This window comes from Hemiscyllium ocellatum, chromosome 42 (assembly GCF_020745735.1).
Source record: "Hemiscyllium ocellatum isolate sHemOce1 chromosome 42, sHemOce1.pat.X.cur, whole genome shotgun sequence".
Classification (NCBI taxonomy): domain Eukaryota; kingdom Metazoa; phylum Chordata; class Chondrichthyes; order Orectolobiformes; family Hemiscylliidae; genus Hemiscyllium; species Hemiscyllium ocellatum.
In genome coordinates this window covers 9,654,030-9,673,706 of record NC_083442.1, presented here as the reverse complement: position 1 = coordinate 9,673,706, position 19,677 = coordinate 9,654,030, and the positions used below count along the sequence as shown (strand labels likewise).

The window sequence follows — 19,677 nt, the reverse complement described above, 5'->3', positions numbered from 1 at the left end:
AGCAGGTCAGGCAGCATCCAAGGAGCAGGAGAATCGACGTTTTGGGCATGAGCCTTTCTTCCTGAAGAAGGGCTCATGCCCAAAATGTCGATTTTCCTGCTCCTTGGATGCTGCCTGACCTGCTGCGCTTTTCCAGCAACACATTTTCAGAATGAGAGGATAAGTACAATCAGTAGAATTGTGCAGCAAGCCAGTATCAGATACTTCCTACAACTTTGATGTCTCACTGATCCTGTGGCTGTGACATTCAGTTACACTGAGATGGTAAGACCTAAGTTTGGTCTCGATTGGGATGCCAATGGGAAATGTTCCACATCCTCAGAATGAAAGGATTGGTTCCTGGATGCTGGTCTTGAGAGCTCGAGGGCATTAGTTTCGTACAGGCAAAGCAGAAGGAAGACAGGAACCTTTCATACTTGAACAGGTGACAGACATTCACTGGCCATGTGCAGAAATGGCACTCACTTCACAGAATTATAGTCAGTATTCCAGCACAAAGAGGCCACTTGGCCCATTATGCCTGCACCAGATCATTAAGTGAGTGTAATGATCTGGTGTTAATCTCCTGCTTTCTCCCAATATCCTTGCACATTATTTTTATCCAGATTATCACACAATGCCTTCCTGAATGCTTGAGTTGAATTTGCCTCCACACATTTCCAGGTAATGCATTCTGTCGCCTAACTACTCACTACCTATTTATTTCGCATAACACCCTTGCTTCTTTTGCAAATCACTTTAAAACTACATATTGGTATGTCATTTCATTCTTGTTCCTTTTACAAGTAGGAATGGTTTCCCTCTATCTACCCTGTCCAGCCTACTCCTGGCTTTGAAAACCTCTGTCAGATCTCCTCTTAGATTTCTCCACTCCAAGGAGAGCAGTTCCACCTGCTACAATCTAACCTCAAACTAAAGCCAAAGTTTATTGTCCCTGGAACTACTTCTGCTGTCTCTCCAATCTTTTCACATCCTTCCTTTAATACGGTGCCTACATCGGTACACAATACTCTAGCTAAGATCATCATCTCTTTGTTCTTGTACTTTATTCTGCTATTAATAAAGCCAAGGATACTGCATGCTTTACTAACTACTCTCTGTATTGTGCTGCCACTTTCAATAATCTGTGTACACTGTAAGTAATCTAATATACACCCAGATCCTTCTGCTCCTGTACCCACCTTGGAATTGTACCTCAATTTTGCATTGTCTTTCAATGTTGTTCCTATCAAAATGCATTACCTCAAACTTCTCTGCATTGAAACTCATATGCCACCTATCTGCTCACACTACCAACTTGTCAACGTCCTGGTTGAGTTGCAGGGAAAATATTGTGGTCCCCGTGGAACTATGTGAGTGACCTGCTTCAGCTGCTGGGTGATGGGGTTGATTTGGGTGAAAGGTAAGTGATTTGGGGCTAGGGGTGGGATTGGGGAGGTGGGAGGAGGGGGTGATCATTAGAAAATATATCTGGTCAATTATCATGAGAAATGATCCAGCAAGTGGGGAATAGTTGGAGAAGCTGGGGCACACGGGTACATCTGATTAATGAGTAGGGACAGGCAGTGAGTGGTGGCTACACCCTTGGGAGGTGAGTGAGAGGCCAGGTGGCTCTTGCTATGAACCACAGTAAGGGAGGCTTGTTTATAGCTGATGAACTAATCCGTGCCTGGTGTGTTTCTGTCTCATAGGTCTAGCGGTGGGACTGGGAATGGGATGTGCCATCCTGCTCACTCTTGCTGTTGCACTTGCAGTGTTTTTCACACAGAGGAAGAAAAGGTTTGGATATTTTTTTCTCTTGTGGACGAACGGGAGTAATATTAAAGATGTAATTTGATATTAGGAATATATTAGGAATCTAAAGCAAGAGGAGCAGGTTTCTGAAACCTACTTCAATGACAAACAATTAGGTAGCAGTTAATCTCCATCTAGGCACTCAAGAAGGACCCCTCTTACTCACAATGTGCCAAAGGGGGACATAATGCAATTTATGCCTCTGGTTTCACACACTTGTTTTCAAGGTTAGTAATGAAGAGTGTACTTGATATTGATATTCATCCCAGCACTATTGCAGAATCACAGACTAGACCCACATTTTTCAGGATCTATAACATGACTGTTGGAGAGTTGGAAAGTTCAATCTGAGAGAGGATAGAAAAGAAGCATTGCTTATCCTGATGGCATACGAGTTCTTATGTCTTTTGCAAATGTAATAAGCGGCTAATTTGAAGTCTTCACGTGAACTTGATTTTCTCTGAGACAGCCAGCATTAACTGCAGCTGCACAAAAACCCAGAGCTTGGGCCTGCCACAAAGGCAAGTAACTTCATTGAATGTGTGCACAGGTCCTCCCTAGCTCACCAATGTTATCAATTAGAACATATCCCAGGAAATGGCCCATAACCATGGATTCAGGCCTCAAACCTGGCTCATGTACTAATCGGCAAGGCAAATTAGATTACTTAACCCCATATGGGAGCACCAACCTTCAACCCAACCCTTATTCCAATCTTTAACAAAGGCTACAATCCCTGATGACCTTTCATGCATCATCATGCCACTAGCGGGGCGCAATTTGAAGCCATTGCATTGGAGGATTCTTCATGTCTCATCATTGTGCTAAGACCCAACAAATAAAGAGCCTCAAGGCTCCCACTGTGACTTCAATGACCGAGGTCCCAAGTTTCCAAGTCTCCACCAAATTCTTTCCAAAATTTGCAATTTGCCCGACGGGCCTGTTCCTGGGCTATAAATTTTCTTTATTCTCTATTCTACTGAATTGCACCCCTAAAACTCTATTTGGCTCTCTCAGGTTTTGATTGTTGGAAGAGTTGCAAATGGTGAGAAGTGGAGTTCTACAGAGATTGGGGCTGATCATTGCACATCTTAACTGGATTCAGGAATTGGAAAGATAATATATAAAAATGAGACTGACAATGAACTGCGGAATGTGATCCACAGAGAAAGGCTGTAACAAAATAGAAAGACATTAATGAAGTTGTGAACTGGGTGATGAGTGGCAAATACGAACAATTCATGTGATTGTGAAATATTGCATTCTGGTGGAAAGAATACTGTGTCAATAATAAGAATCCAAATGATCAGGGTTAAGTGTATAGAGGATTTAGGTGACAAGGAGCACAGGGGTGGTGGGTGGGGAAGTGGGGAGAATAGTTGGGAGTTGGTTAGGGGTTCCAGTTAAATAAAGCATCCAAAGTAACAATGAAACTTAATAACCCAAACATGGCTAGGTCACCCAGGTCACCTCATAGAATATGAGTTCCCCGAGTAGGGCTGTTAATCTGGTCCAATTAGGGAACCCTTGCTGATAAATATAAACAGGAGTGTTAGAGGTTCTGAGGATGGTCACCGGACCTGAAATGTTAACTCTGATTTATCTTTGCAGGTGCTGCCAGACTTGCTGAGCTTTTCTAGCAATTTCTGTTTTTATGTCATAGGTGCTGTTCACTCTGAAAACTGGCTCTGAGGGAGCTAGATTCTCCACATGTAAATAAAGGGTGATGGGATAATGGCCTCTGTGGAGTTATTTCAACGGTAACAAGAGTGGAATGTAGACATAGTTGTGTTGGTTGGGCAGTGCCCAGTGTGCCAACAAGGACAAAAATTACTGCCAGCAGCTCCCCACATTCGTGGGAATGGTTGGCTAAACCTGGACTTATAGTTATAAATCAACTATGCTGATCCTTTCATGGTCTCAATGTTGTTAATCATTGTGGACACCCACTCAAAGTGGCTGGACATGCATAGAGTTCATTTATCAAACACAAGGAGGATGATAAAAAAAAACTGCATCCATCTTTTGCAACACACAGATTCTTGGAAGTGGTAGTCACAGGTAACAGGCCATTGTTTGCCATCAGGGAATTTGAGTATTTCCTGAAATTGAATGATATGCATCAGAGAAGAACAACTTCATACCATCCATTATCCAATGGTCTGGCAGTAAGAGCAGTTCAAATTTTGAAGGGAAGCTGAAAGAAACAGCCAACACCTTCACTAGATGTTAAATTGGCGGGTTCCTATTTGATTATCAGACTACCCTTCATGCAACTACAGGGATAGCTCCAGCAGAGTTGGTACAAGGGAGAAGACTCTGCACCAGGTTAAATCTCATCTTCCTGGACTTGGAGGGAGAGTTAAACGGCAATAGAAAGGTCAACGCTGGACAGAAGACTCTGCTAAGCGAGAGAGACAGTTTACATCCAAGGGGACGAAGGTTGGCGTAAGAGCCACAGAAATGGCCCTGCATGAGTAAGATGCATGGACAAAGCAAGATCAGGACCTGTGACATATAAAGTTCAGGTGGATACAGCAGTTCTGAATGAGCACATGGATGATATGAGAGCTGTAAACTCACAAACGATGCAGGAGCAAACCATGCGTGGCTCCTTGACTGCCTTTTGACTGTTCCAGAACCCATAGGGTTGTCCCTCTTCATCAAGTGTTGAAGATACCTCAGAATCTGGGATGGACATGGCAGAAGTCACCACTTTGACACCTTTACTGCCTGAAGAGGAGAATGAATTTCTTCAGAGATGCTCTGGGAGCAAGGGACAAGCTACTGTTAGTTCCCCACCTCAGAAGCAGAGTTGGAGGAAAGAGACCCAGTGATAAAACACTCCAGGAGGAGGTACAAAAAAAAGAACCGATTTGAAGGGGTAGTGAGGGTGGCCTCTGTGGGGTTATTTCAGTTATTTTCATTGTGCAAAATTGTACAGCGTAGTTAACCTATATCAAACCTTGACCCTACTCAGCTCAGTTAACCAGTCTGTTTCCTTTTATGAAAAGAGTGAAGAGCTTTGGAGTTGTGCAACAAAGATTTATCATGATAATTCTAGAACTGAATGATTATAAAAACCAGGAAAGATAGAATAGTGTAGTGCCTTTTGTTTAGTGAAGAAAGAACCAAGAGGTAAAAACTGATAAAGATCTTGGATTTGATGTTTGGGACATGGATGTTTTCAGAGTTACTGACTATAAATATAACGAGAATAGCAATAAACCCAACAGAAAATTCAGGAAAAATATCTTTACCTAGCCAGTGGTCAGAATGTGGAACTCAATATTGGAAGAAGTGGTTGAGGTGATTAATTTAGCTGTATTTAGATAAACACACAAAGGAAGAAAAAAGGAAAGATATGTTGATATCCTGGGATGAGGGTGGTGAGAGCTTTGTGAGAGAGGATGTATGACTTACTGTGACTTATGTTTCTCCTGCAACACAAGAATCTAGGCATGGATATCATGCTATTGAAGAATCCATGAGGTCTTTATTACAACTACATATTATGTCAAACAACACATTCCTCAGGCACAAAGTGTCTGCGCTAATATTAAGCTATTATGTTACATGGGACAGCATGCTTCCAGGCAAATGTTGTGCTTCAAGTGATCCAAGTTAAGATGGATCTTTATATCTTCAGTTCACATGCAATGATGCAGTGATGTGATCATCAGCATGTCTCTTTACGGCATACTAACCATGAGACTTAACACAACATAGCTCTTGTGAACCAGAAACAATATGCCAAAATCCTGTGCAATCTACAAAAAATGGAATTCAGTAAATTTTAGGGGTTCACCACTAGCAGTGTTGAGTTTTGCCTTGATTGGATGGGGTGTGTATCAGCTGCTATCCCCTGGGTCTCTATGTTGTTTCCTCTCTCTTAGGCTTCTGGTCTTTCCTTGGCCTGGGAAGTCGAGGTTCTCCCCTGAATGGGAAGATCCATTTTGGAAACATAAGTTTGTTGAATTTGCTGTTGTTTGAATTCCTGGATCTACTTTCACTGATTTCAATTTCTCTGTTTTATTAAGGGTCAATAAGCCGGCAAGAAAATCTCATGAAGAGCCACTGAATAAAGGAATTGAAATGCGATAAAATGGAAGAAATAGATAATAAATCTAGCTCACTAATAAAGAATGTTTTTTGGAACACTTCAATATAATTAAGTTGTAGTTATTTTACTATGTGTTCTATTCATTGAGACACTTTGTGTGTGTACTTCTTACCATCAATATTAAATGCAGAACCTATGAAGTCCCACCATAGTGAGTAGCTATTGAGTAGAGTTATTGTCTGGCCCTCAGGCTTGTTTTGGTTATTAGAGAAATGTGTTGATATTAACTCTCTGACACAGGGAACTAAGTCTGGAGCTCTCAGCAATCACCACAGGCAGCATGGTGGCACAGTGGTTAGCATTGCTGCCTCACAGTGCTAGAGACCCGGGTTCAATTCCTGCCTCAGGCGACTCTCTTGTAGAGTTTGCACATTCTCCCTGTGTCTCCGACAATTCAAAAATGTGCAGGTTAGGTGAATTTGCTGTTCTAAATTGCCCATAGTGTTAGGTGAAGGGGTAAAATGTATGGGTCTGGGTGGTATACACTTCTTCGGGTCGGTGTGGACTTGTTGGGCTGAAGGGCCTGTGTCCACACTGTAAGTAATCTAAACCTCATTGCCTTGAGTATATCAGCAGAGTTTCAGTGACTCATCTCTGAGTTTGGAATTTAAATGCTTTCACCTAGTTGTCTTTAGCTGCTTCATTAATGAAGCCCATCATAAATTAGGAAGTGAGGACCTTTGCCAATGATTGAATAATGTTCAGCATCATTCATGACACCTCAGATATTGAAGCAGTCCATGTTCAAATGTAGCAAGACCTGAGCAATATCCAGGGTTGGGCAACTGGCAAATAACATTCACACCACGCAAGTACCAAGCAATGACCATCTCCAGGTAATCTAACTACTAGTTGAAGCATCAATAACAAGCAGACAGATTTTAAGGTAAGAAGCAGATGGTTTTAAAGGCAATCTGAGAGGGGCAAAGCATCCAGAGTGTTGTGGGTTTACAGTATCTACCTGAAAGAATAGTACAAGGTAGTACCCTGAGGATATTTAAGAACATTTTAGATAAGCAATTGAAATGCCATAGCATGCAAGGCTATGAGTTAAGTACTAGAAATATGATTAGAATAGATAGATATGAGATGACCAGCACTGACATGGTGAGCCAAAGGGCCTATTTCAGTCTGTAACAACTCTATGTCTAAGACTCGTAACTATGACATTGCTCTTTTAATTAACCACACTTTCTAAAAGTCACACACCACGTTCACTATCTATCCAGGTTTAAAGAACCAATTCAAATCCAATTTAACCTGAATTAATATTTCCAGCACCAGTTCCCTCACTCTGTTAGGCCTCAGGTATTCCTTTAGATCATATTGGGTGATAACATTAACATGGTCGAATCCCACAGCATCTACATTGTTGGGTAACTGTAGAGAGAGATGCGTAGAGGGAAAGAGGGAGAGAAAGATGTGGTGCGTGAGAGAGTGAGAAAGACTGGAGGGAGTGTGTGACAGAGAGAAAGAAGAGATAAAGTAAAAATGGTGCAGTGAGAGAGAGAGACAGACAGAAAGACCGGCGTGGGGAGAGAGATGGAAAAAGAGAATGAGAGAGAAAGACAGAGAGAGAGAGACAGAGAGTCAGAGAGAGATAGACTGAGAGAAAAATAGACAGACCGGCGGAAACCGTGAGGGGATATGAGAGAGAGAGAGAGAGAGAGAGCAGGAGAGGGGGGAGAGAGAAGTGGGGAGAGCGAAACACAGAGAGAGAGAGAGAGAGGCAGAAAGACAGAGAGAGAGAGAGGCAGAGAGAGAGAAGCGGGGTGAGAGAGAGAGAGAGAGACAGAGTGCAGACGGGCAGACTGGCGGAGAGACAGAGGGTCAGATGGGCGGAGGGAGAGAGATGGAAAGGGGGGAGAGAGAGAGGGAGGGTAAGAGCAAAAGACAGCCGGGGACAGAGAGAGAGGGACAGGTAGGCAGAGAGAAGAGAGAGTGACAGTCAGGCGGGGTGGGGACAGAGAGAGAGGGAGAACGACGGTAACAGAGACAGAGCAAAAGAGGGAGACAGTGAATCAGACAGGGAGAGAGAGAGAGAGAGAGAGAGGGGAATAATGAGACAGGGAGGAGTTGAGGGAGATTGAATGAGAGAGAGAGGGAGGAAGAGAGAGAGAGGCAGAGGGAAGCCGGCAGAGAGACAGAGAGAAAGATAGAAAGGCAGTCGAGAAAACAATGAGACAGACGGGGAAAGACAGAGAAAGGGAATGACGGACATGCAAAGAGAGGGAAGACAGACAGGCAGAAAGAGAGAGAAAGACAAGTGCGGGGGAGAGAGAGTGAGAGACTGACAGGCGGACAGGGAGGTGGAGGGCGACAGAGAGAGGCAGAGAGAAAGAGAGAGAGAGAGAGAGGCGATGCGACAGAGAGGCATGGAGACAGAGACAGACAGGCAAACAGAGAGAGGGAAACTGGGAGAGAAAGACAGTGCGAAATGGGAGAGAGAGAGAGAGAGGGAGAGACAGGCAAAAGTAGAGTGTGGCAGATAGAGACAGAGAGAGGAAGAAAGACAGAGAGAGGGAAAGGTGTGGAGGGGGAGAGCGCGAGAGAGATTCATAGGGAAGGATAAGAAAGAGACAGTGAGACACAGACAGAGGTCAGTGGTGCAGAGAGAGATGGGGAGAGAGAGAGAAAGAGAGCCTGGGAGAGAGAGAGGGGCAGACAGTCGCAAAGAGGGATGGGGAGAGACTGACAGGCGGACAGGGAAGGGGGGGGGTGAGAGAGAGAGAGAGAGAGGCAGACAGAGAGGCGAGGAGAGACAGGGAGACAGGTAGAGACAACCACGTGGAGACAGATGGAAAGACAGGCTCACAGGCAGAGAGAGAGATCAAGAGTGAAACAGGTAAAGAGAGAGAGAGAGAGAAAGCTAGAGGCAGGGAGTGAGAGACAGATAGGCAGCAAGGGAGAGAAAGAGAGTGTCTGAGAGAGACAAAGAGACAGACACATGGAGTGAGATAGCGAGAGACAGAGACAAGCAGAGAGACAAGAGAGACAGGCGACAGGAAGACAGATAGAAAGGCTGGGGAGGGAGAGAGAGTGAAAGAAAGTAAGGCATGGAGGGAGAAGGAACGAGGGTGCCTGTTGGGGAATGTGTTTGTGTGTTTGTGAGAGAGAGAATGAGAAAGTCAGACAGAGACAGACAGTGGTGCAGTGAGTGAAAGAGAGAGTGAGGGGGGAAGAGATAGAAACAGAGAGAGACAGAAGGTGGATAGAGAAAGGGGGACGGAGAGAGACAAGATGCGGAGTGAGTGAGAGAGGCTTACAGGCACACACAGAGAGAGAGAGAGAACCAGAGAGAGGCGGGGCGAGAGAGAGGTAGGGAGCAAGAGACAGATAGGCGGAGAGCGAATGAGACAGGTAGGCGGAGAGAGAAAGCGATAAACACAGAGGGAGAGAGACAGGCAAGCGGAAAGATAGAGAGAGTCAGATGGACGAAGAGAGAGTGAGAGAGAGAAAGACAGGCGGGGAATGTGGGAAAGAGAGACAGACAGGAGGCGAATGAAAGATAGGGAGACAGGCAGGAGAGACAGAGAAGGGGAAGACAGAGATACAGACAGGGGAAGAAAGAGAGAGATGTACCTGAATGACAGAGTGACAGAGAGAGATAGAGAGAGAGAGTCAGACAGAAAAAGAGAGAGGGAGCGAAAGAGAGAGACAGGCGGTGATGGAGAAAGAGAGCCAGAGAGGGAGAGACAATCGGGGAGTTTGAGAGAGAAACATGCAGAGAGCTACAGATAGGCAGAGAGAGAGAGTAAGCGAGAGCGCGAGAGAGAGAGTTGCGGGAGAATCAGAGAGAGACTTACAGGAAGAAGACAGAGAGAGAGACGGGTGCGGGAGAGAAAACAAGAGCAAACAAAGGGGAGGGTAGGAGATCGAGAGAACCTGGCGGGGTGTGTGTGTATGAGAGTGTGTGTGTGAGAGTGAGTGTGTGAGTGTGTGTGAGTGTGAGTGTGAGAGAGTGTGAGAGTATGAGAGAGTGTGTGAGAGTGTGTGAGTGTGAGTGTGTGTATGAGAGTGTGTGTGAGTGTGTGTGAGTGTGTGTGAGAGAGTGTGTGATAGTGTGTGTGAGTGTGAGTGAGCGTGTATGTGTGTGAGAGTGTGTGTGTGAGTGTGAGTGTGTGTGTGTGTGAGAGAGTGTGAGTGTGTGTGAGAGTGTGAGTGTGAGAGTGTGTGAGAGAGTGAGTGTGTGTGTGAGAGTGAGAGAGTGTGAGAGAGTGTGAGTGTGTGTATGAGAGTGTGTGTGTGTGACAGAGTGTGAGTGTGTGTGAGTGTGTGTGAGTGAGAGTGTGTGATAGTGTGTGTGTGAGTGTGAGAGTGTGTGTGTGAGAGTGTGAGTGAGTGTGAGTATGTGTGTGAGAGAGTGTGAGTGTGTGAGTGTGTGTGAGAGAGTGTGAGTGAGTGTGAGTGTGAAAGTGTGTGTGACAGTGTGAGAGAGTGCGAGTGTGTGTGTGTGAGAGTGAGTGTGTGAGAGTGTGAGTGAGTGTGTGAGAGTGTGTGAGTATGTGTGTGAGTGTGAGTGTGTGTGAGAGAGTGTGAGTGTGTGTGTGAGTGTGAGTGAGTGTGTGTGAGAGAGTGAGTGTGTGTGAGAGTGAGTGTGTGAGAGTGTGAGTGTGTGAGTATGTGTGTGAGAGAGTGTGAGTGTGTGTGAGAGAGTGTGTGTGTGTGTGTGAGTGTGAGTGTGAAAGTGTGTGTGAGAGTGTGAGAGAGAGTGTGTGTGTGAGAGAGAGAGTGTGTGTGTGTGAGTGTGAGTGTGTGTATGAGTGTGTGTGTGAGAGAGTGTGAGTGTGTGTGAGAGTGAGTGTGTGAGAGTGTGTGAGTGTGCGTGAGTGTGTGTGTGAGAGTGAGTGTGTGAGAGTGAGTGAGTGTGTGAGAGTGTGTGAGTATGTGTGTGAGAGTGTGTGTGTGAGTGTGAGTGTGCGTGAGAGTGTGAGTGTGTGTGTGAGAGTGAGTGTGAGTGTGTGTGACAGTGTGAGTGTGTGTGTTGCGGTGTGTGTGAGAGTGTGAGTGAGAGAGAGAGAGAGAGAGAGAGCGTGGCTGACAGGCGGATACATATAGAAAAATAGGCAGATAGGCAGACAGCATGAGGGAGGGAGAGAGACAGAAGCAGAGAGACAGTAATTGAGACGGGAGAGAAACAAGACACAGATTGACAAGCGGAGAGAGAGAATCAGACAGGCGCAAAGAGAGTGAGGAAGCGGGGGAGAGAGAGAGGGGCAGAGAGAGATAGACTGGTGGAGACAGCGAGTGAGAGACAGACGGGATGAGAGAAAGTCAGACAGGCGTAGAGAAGAAGAGAGAGAGAGAATGAGAGGGGGGTGAAAGAGAGAGAGAGATGCAGAGACTGGTGGGAAGAGAGAGAGAAAGAGACGGGCAGAGAGAGAGAGAGAGAGGAGAAAGACAGTCAAGGTGAGAGTGAGACGAACGGGGAAAGACAGAGAGAGGGACAGACATTCGGAGAGAGATCGAGAGACAGAGAGACTGGCAGAAGGAAAGACAGAGATGCAGGCAGGGAAGGACAAAGAGCATGAGAGACAGGCAGGGAGGAGGACAGGGAGAGAGCCACAAAGAGAGAGCTCAGCTCGCGAGTCTTGTCAGATATATATATAGAGAGAGAGTGTGTGAGAGAAAGAGAGATGCGGGGAGAGTGAGAGAGCTGTGGAGAGAAAGAGACAGGAGGCGAGAGATGGAGTCAGGCGGGTAGAGGCAACGATAGACAGAGAGATAGGTGGAGGGAGAGAGAGAGGAGGGGGAGAGAGAGAGACGGACAGGCGGATGCAGACAGAAAAATAGACTGATAGGCGGAGAGTGTGAGGAAGGGAGAGAGCGAGAGAGGCAGGGATTGAGAGATGTGGGTAGAAAGAAACACACAGACCAAGAGCGAGAGCGACGGGGGAGAGACAGACAGAGAGCGACAGACAGGCAGAGTGAGAGAGGCGGAGAGAGAGAGAAACAAAGACAGTTAGAGAGGGACACGGAGAGACGGCCACGTGGAGAGAGGTAGAGACAGCGGCAGAAAGGCAGAGAGAGAGCGAGACAGACTGGAAGGGAGGGAGAGAGAAACAGACGTGGAGGACAAGAGAGATAGAGAGAGAGATATAGAGATAGAGCGGGGAACAAAAGATAGAGAGACACACAAATAGAGAGAGACAGACAAGTGGAGGGAGACAGAGACAGAAGAGAAGGACTGAATGGTGGACAGAGAGAGAGAGAGAGGTTGACTGAGACAGAGAGAGATAGATAGGTGGAGAGAGAGATAGAGAAAGAGAGAGGCAGATGGAGAAAGAGTTTGGGGAGAGACACAAATGCGGGAAGAGACAGAGACAGTGAGTGTGTGTATGTGTGTGTGTGTGTGTGTGAGAGAGAGAGAGACAGGCGTGGAGAGAGAGAGATATATAGGGAGAGAGAGACAGGCGAATATTGAGATAGACAGAGAAAGAGAGGAAATAGGGAGACAGTGAGAGACAAGCAGGCAGAGAAAGACAGGGAGAGAGACAGACATGCAGAAAGAGGGGGAGGGGGAAGAGAGAGAGAGAGACTGACAAGCGGGGGAGAAACAGTGAGGGAGACACTTGCGGGGAGGGTAAGAGTGAGAAGCGGGGAGAGAGAGTAAGACAGAAACATGCAGGGACAGTAAGTGAGAGAGGGGCGAGGAGGGAGAGGATGACAGAGAGCGCGAGAGACAGGCGGTCGCGAGAGAGAGAGAGGATGCGGACAGGCAGAGTGAGAGCAAGAGAGAGATTAGATTACTTACAGTGTGGAAACAGGCCCTTCGGCCCAACAAGTCCACACCGACCCGCCTAAGCGCAACCCACCCATACCCCTACATATACCCCTTACCTAACACTACGGGCAATTTAGCATGGCCAATTCACCTGACCCGCACATCTTTGGACTGTGGGAGGAAACCAGAGCACCCGGAGGAAACCCACGCAGATACGGGGAGAACGTGCAAACTCCACACAGTCAGTCGCCTGAGGCGGGAATTGAACCCAGGTCCCTGGCGCTGTGAGGCAGCAGTGCTAACCACTGTGCCATCGTGCTGCCCCTAATCTTTGTTTATAATCTGCCAGATGTTACAGAGACAAGCAGGAATGAAATCTGGAAGAGGTAATAGTAGAGCTTGTCTCATTCATTCAATATTTCAAGTTTAACTCATTCATGCAATAAAACAAAATAAATTCTTTGAATCATTGAATCAAAATTCAATCATTGAATGAATGAAACAAATTTAACTCATTTATTTCGTGAATACAACTCGAATCATTAATTCATTGAATCAAACATCAATCACTGATTCAAAGAATCAAACGTAATTACTGATTCAATGAAACAAACTTAACTGATTTATTTACTGAATTTAACTGCATTCATTCAATGAATCAAACTGCACTCATTCATTCAATGAAACATACTGTGTGTGCTAATCCAATATGTAGCGCATTTGCCATTCATTCAATGTTCATATCATAGTTCAAGTGTTATGGATTCAAACCCAAAGCCTAAATCTTCCACAGCCAATATTATAGAGTCTAGTTTTGTTTATTACATGACTTGATAACTGCAAGTTTCATGTCATATCCAATAGATGGCACTACTAATGTCTCCCTCTTGGTGCTTCATCACAAGTGAAGGCAAGTTCTCATCAGTGCACTGAGATGAATATGCTTCACCAATCAAGTATCATTAATGTAACAGCTTTTCACAATTATGATACTGCTGTTTATCATTTTCTCTCTTTCATTGTTTTCCTTTCTATTGCTTCTTTTTCTTGTTTCTTTCTGGTTTTTTCCATTGTTCTTCCTGTTTCTTTCTTTCCCATCTTTCTTCTTCCTTTATTTCCTCCATCAATTCATTCTTCCATTCCGTTCCTTCATCTATTGCTTCCCTTTTCACATTTTCCTTTCTATTTTACCTGTTCTTCTCTTTTATTCCAGTACATCCATAATCTGTCAGAGCATCAACAGAGAAAGGAAGCAACAAAACATCTTCTGAACACAGTGACCAAAACCAATTGCTCCACAGAATGAATATTTTGGGAAACACTGATGAAAATGCAAGAATCAAAGCCAAAACTGAAACTCATTCTGAAAAAAATTCAGAGCAGAGGTATTTCACAGCCCAAATATTTTTAGCAATCAAACATGGTTGTCTTTTTGATGGATGAGGCTGCCACACACTACTAATGAAATGAAAGGAGAGCTATCAGATTACCTCAAAACGTAAGTCAAAATAAAAGTAATCATAAAAATGTACCTTATTAATTAAATTCTAACATATTATTGTCCCTCACATTTCATCACTGAAAGGAAACAATCCCTCCAAATTGTTACCATGAACTGTTTCTATAAAATGCAACCAAAGTTACAACATGAAGCAAATGAACTGGAACTTGGGCATGGACATTGTTCCATTTGCCACAAATTAGATGCCACATGCGTGATAGTGTGCTTTTTTGGAAGTTGCTGAGTGCTCATTTTGATTTTCCCAGCTGCTCCAGAGTAGACTGAGCCCAACTTTCCAGTTTTAGATGCTGAATTACAAAGTCACATTCAGTTTTGCAAGTCAGATGACTTCAAAATCTTCCCTGGTACTTTCTCAGGCCATTGTTTCTTGTCCCGTTATTCACATCAGGGTCTGAAAAGAAGTCTTGCTTTTACTGTCAATACTAGGACTTGGGATGCCTTCATGCAAATGTAAACCTCAATATCGCCAGAGTCTAGGAGTCTACAAAGTCTCTATTGGGCTGGAGTCACATAGAGCTCCAGATCCAGTTAAAGCTTGAATCAAATACATGACATGATGATGTCATTTATAGGATCCCAACTGGTTCTAGACTAGTTACTGATGAAGTCAGATCTGGTGAATAAAGAAGTTAGAGTGTGATCCCAGAGTGTGGACAGACTGAACTGATATGTATGTACAGGTTGAAGAAGGTCTTGAATCATATGTCGGCTCCAATTAGGCAATGACTTGAAACACACATTGACCTAAAAAAGGTGAGGATATGGGTCACTTATAGAAACAGAATCTTTAAACATCCAAGTGTCATATTTCTGCTGACTGCATATGTATTAGAGTTTAACATGTCAGATTGCATAGGTATTGTTTGGGCATAGAATGATACTAGCTTGACCTTAATTAAGCAAACAGGACTAGATAAGGAATTGCTTTCTAATAAGTCACATGTCCCAGAAACACATTTCTACACAGTGTTGAAACATTGGATTTGTGAAGAGCCCATATTTGCTGAAACCTTACTGACTTAGAGTGGCTGTGTCAAGGACTGTATTCAATTTTCTGGCAAGGCAATTAGTTGACTGAGAAACATGTTTAGGCTCATATTGAGATCAGATTTGCTTCATTTGTAGTCTCAGATTTATTAAAACATGAAATTAAATACGGGGTCAGGCTGGGTATAGGTAGATTCACACGAAGAGTCAGAATAGATAGGGAGTCCATTTACATACAGTCTTAGACTGTGCAATGAGAAGCTTCAGCTTTCAGTCTGAAATGGACAATGAGTTGATAAAATTGGTGGAAGACCCCAATGTGATCCTTATACATTGACAGTGTTATTTTACAATTATGGTTCACATAGCATATTTAATTGAATCACTGGTTTATCATCCTGTCACCAACATTAAGCATTGAAAAAGTGTGTTATGCATAGCCCCTATTCAGCAAGCGGGCCATATGTTTACATTAGGTGCAAATTGTCTGAGATTAAAGCAGACATTAATCTTATAAACACTAGGATGTAGGTTTGCTCGCTGAGCTGTAGGTTTGATATCCAGATGTTTCATTACCTGGCTAGATAACATCATCAGTAGTGACCTCCAAGTGAAGCAAAGCTGTTATCTCCTGCTTTCTATTTATATCTTTCTCCTGGATGGGGTTCCTGGGGTTTGTGGTAATGTCATTTCCTGTTTGTTTTCTGAAATGACATTACCACAAACCCCTCGGAATCTTAGTAGCACTCAAACCCGCCAACACTCTCAACAAAAACTAACAAACTTAAAAGGTCCAGTACAACCCATGGACAAAACCAACATTATCTACAAAATTCCATGCAAGGACTGCCACAAACACTACGTTGGACAAACAGGAAGAAAGTTAGCCATCAGGATACATGAACACCAGCTAGCCACAAAAAGACACGATCCTCTCTCCCTCGTAGCCCTACACACGGATAAAAAAAACACCATTTCGACTGGGACAACACATCTATCCTGGGACAGGCTAAGCAAAGACATGCCAAAGAATTCCTAGAGGCCTGGCACTCCAACCACAACGCCATAAACAAACACATAGATCTAGATGCCATCTATCAACCCCTCAGAAAACCAACAGGAAATGACATCACCACAAACCCCAGGAACCCCATCCAGGAGAAAGATATAAATAGAAAGTAGGAGACAACAGCTTTGCTTCACTTGGAGGTCGCCACTGATGATGTTACCTAGCCAGGTAATGAAACGTCTGGATATCAAACCTACAGCTCAGCGAGCAAACCTGCACCTAAACCTCAACCTGAGCTACAAACCTTCACAAACCTTGCTTATAAACACTCTGAAACTATCTCCAGTGGGGACAACAGACAAAAACAAATACAGTAAATAATAATAAGTGAACGACGTGATAATATTTGACTTCTCAAATGTTCCAATGTTACATTCTGTTCAAATAGAGATGGAGATGACAATAGATTGGAAGGGCTTGTCTGTCATAATGTAAAATCTACCATAATCCATCTGATTCTTCCTGATTTATATTCAGTTTAATTCAGTATTTATTCAGCAAGATTACTTTCTAACACCATAGTAAAATTTGGATTCAAATCACATTTTTTGCTACCCACTTGAACTCCTCCTTGCTTCTCTTTAATTGTTTTCATGTAGTTAATTAAAAAATAAGAACAATGCCAACATAATTTTGATCATTGTTATGAAAGGTATACAAGATCAACACAAGCAACACGTCCCCCTCCAAACTGAGCATGTGGTCAAATGCACCATCAAAGTAGAAGGCAAAATAACACTGATCGATAGACAGAGCTTATCATTATTTCCACTCTGCGTGAATGGAGACTAGTGGAACATGAGCTCCTTTCCAGAGGCAGAGAACATGACGAATGGCAGTGGAAGTACGTCACCAGTGAGCTTTATAAAATCCGGATTGATCAATTATTCAGGAGCAGTTTTGGCCACTCCAGCCTTCCTGGCACCATGGTGGTTAGCAAATTGGCTGGTATTGGTAAGACAACAATGGTGCAGAGAATGGTCCATGAATGGGCAACTGGAAACATCTATCCTCAGTTCCCATTTGTTCTACATTTCGAAATCTTAATGCTATCATCAGAGCTGTGTCTTTGACTGAAATGGTATTGGATCTGTACCCTTATTTAGAAAAGATAATTGAAGAAATCTGGATGAAACCTGAATATCTGTTCTTTGTTTTTGATGGATTAGATGAGTACAAGTGCCAGATTGATTTCACTGGCCACGTGGCTGGTGAAATCTCTGTGAGTTGCTGTGTTGCGCCAGACTGCAGATGTGAAGTCTTTGAAATGGTGCACTCCCTGGTACAGCAATAGCTGCTCTAAGGTTGTTCTGTGCAGGTTCCCAGCCGGCCGACTGCACTTGACTCATTGGAAAAGGCCAAGGTCAATCTTTGGACTGAGACCCTGGGCTTTCTCGCTGATGAAAGAAAAGAGTTTTTCAGAAAGTTTTTTGGGAGTGAAGAACTCGCTACCAATGTCTTCAAACAGTTAGAGGAGAATGAGATCCTGTACACCATATGCTAGAACCATTCATATTGCTGGACCATTTGCTCAACCTTAGGCCTGCTATTTACACAGCTGAAGTGCAAGCAACCTCTTCCCAAAACCATCACTCAACTTTTTCCATCTACCTTTCCAATCTCTTGGACAGCCACAAGCAAGATGTTGAGGACCAGTGGATGATTTTACAGCGACTCGGGGAGTTGGCTTACCAGGGAGTTTCAAAAAGGAGAATTGTTTTTAATGAGAATCACTTCATTCAGCATCAGCTGGAGTCCAGCAAATTCATTTCAGGATTCATGATGGAGATCTTGGAAAGGGATGACACAGCTAAAAACGTTGTGTACACATTTCTCCCACCTTACCATCCAGGAATTCCTGGTGGCCCTCACTCAGTATTTGAATCCAAAGCATCAGAATGTGGTGGAAATGCTTTACTGTGCTTTTAAGAAGGATGAAAGTTGGTTTGAGATTTTTATTTGATTTTAGGTTGGTCATTCAATGCCACTTCATCCCAAAATCTGGAACTATTCCTGGGTCTGCTATCTCCTCACACTACCTGCCAGGTGATAGACTGGCTGTAGGCCAATGCTCAGGCAGAAATCAAAAACATGGACAAAGTCACTGGAAAGAGGAAACTGCTGCACATATTCCATTATTTGTCAGAGTCTCAGAGTAGAGGTTTCATCCAGAAGACCATTGGATCTTTGGGGATTCCAACCCATAGAATGCACTGAGATTGAACCCAACGGACTGTTTTGTATTGTCTCATGTTGTACAACTTTGTGAATCGGTGATGGAGCTGAATTTGGAGAAATGTTCTATTCAAGAGGAGGGGATCAAACGATTGGCCCCTGCTATCCACAAGTGCATAATTCTAAGGTATGTCTGGTTGAAATTAGATAACATGCAGGCAATGACCCATTGGTTTTCTCTTATAAATTCCACCTGATATGAATTTCATTGGATCATAGTCCCAATTACCTTTTTCTCCTCTGTAGAGGTTCTATCTAGTCTGCAACAACCCTCCAAAATGCATCCCATCCAGACCTCTACTCTATCCCTACATTTCCCACGGTACATGAAAGACGACAGAATGATTTACAAGGATGTTGCCAGGGTTGGAGCATTTGACCTATAGGGAGAGGCTGAATAGGCTGGGACTATTTTCCCTGGAACGTTGGAGGCTGAGGGGTGACATTATAGAGTTTATGAAGTCATGAGGATCATGGTTAGGGTAAATAGGCAATGCCTTTTTGTTGGGATCTGGGAGTCCAGAACAAGAGAGCATAGATTTAGAGTGAGTGGGGAAAGATTTAAAAGGGACTTAAGGGGCAACTTCTTCACGCAAAGGATGGGGTTTGTATGGAATGAGCTGCCAGAGGAAATGGTGGAGGCTGGTACAATTACAACATTTAAAAGGCAGCTGGATGGGTATACAAATATGGATCATTTAGTGGGATATGGGCCAAATGCTGGCAAATGTGACTAGATTAATTTAGTATATCTCGTCGGCATGGACAAGTTGGACCAAAGGGTCTGTTTCCCTGCTGTACATCTCTATAATTCCATAACCCATCTAGTCTGCACATCCCTGGACACTATGGGCAATATAGCACAATCCATCCATCTAACCTGCACATGATTGACTGTAGGAGGAAACTGGAGTACCCAAAGGAAACCCACGAAGACACTGGGAGAAATTGCAAACTCCACACAGACAGTCACCCAAGGGTGGAATCAAACCCAGATCCCTAATGTTGTGAGGAAGCAGTGCTAACTGTTGAGCCACTCATCACTATAATAGCTGAATCACAATTACTATTCGTTTTTTTTCTGAGAATTAAAGTTTTCCATGCTTTCTATTTATTTTCAACACTACCACATTGACCTTGATACTGAGTGCTCTAACTATAACAAAAAAAAGCACCAGGCTAACTTAGTTTGTCTCACATTGCAAAACCACGTGGAGTCTGGC

General features: G+C 44.0%; 1 protein-coding gene across 1 annotated transcript in view; it reads left to right on the top strand.

Moving 5' to 3' along the window:
* The window catches only part of si:dkeyp-73b11.8 (BPTI/Kunitz domain-containing protein), a 60,354-nt gene extending 42,631 nt beyond the window's left edge, over nt 1–17,723 (top strand). Inside the window, exons 5-7 of the mRNA XM_060853660.1 lie at nt 1,692–1,779; nt 17,279–17,441; nt 17,538–17,723. Coding sequence (XP_060709643.1) covers nt 1,692–1,779; nt 17,279–17,441; nt 17,538–17,723 — 437 coding nt within the window. The remainder of the gene's footprint in view (nt 1–1,691; nt 1,780–17,278; nt 17,442–17,537) is intronic.
* The last annotated feature ends 1,954 nt before the right edge of the window (nt 17,724–19,677 follow it).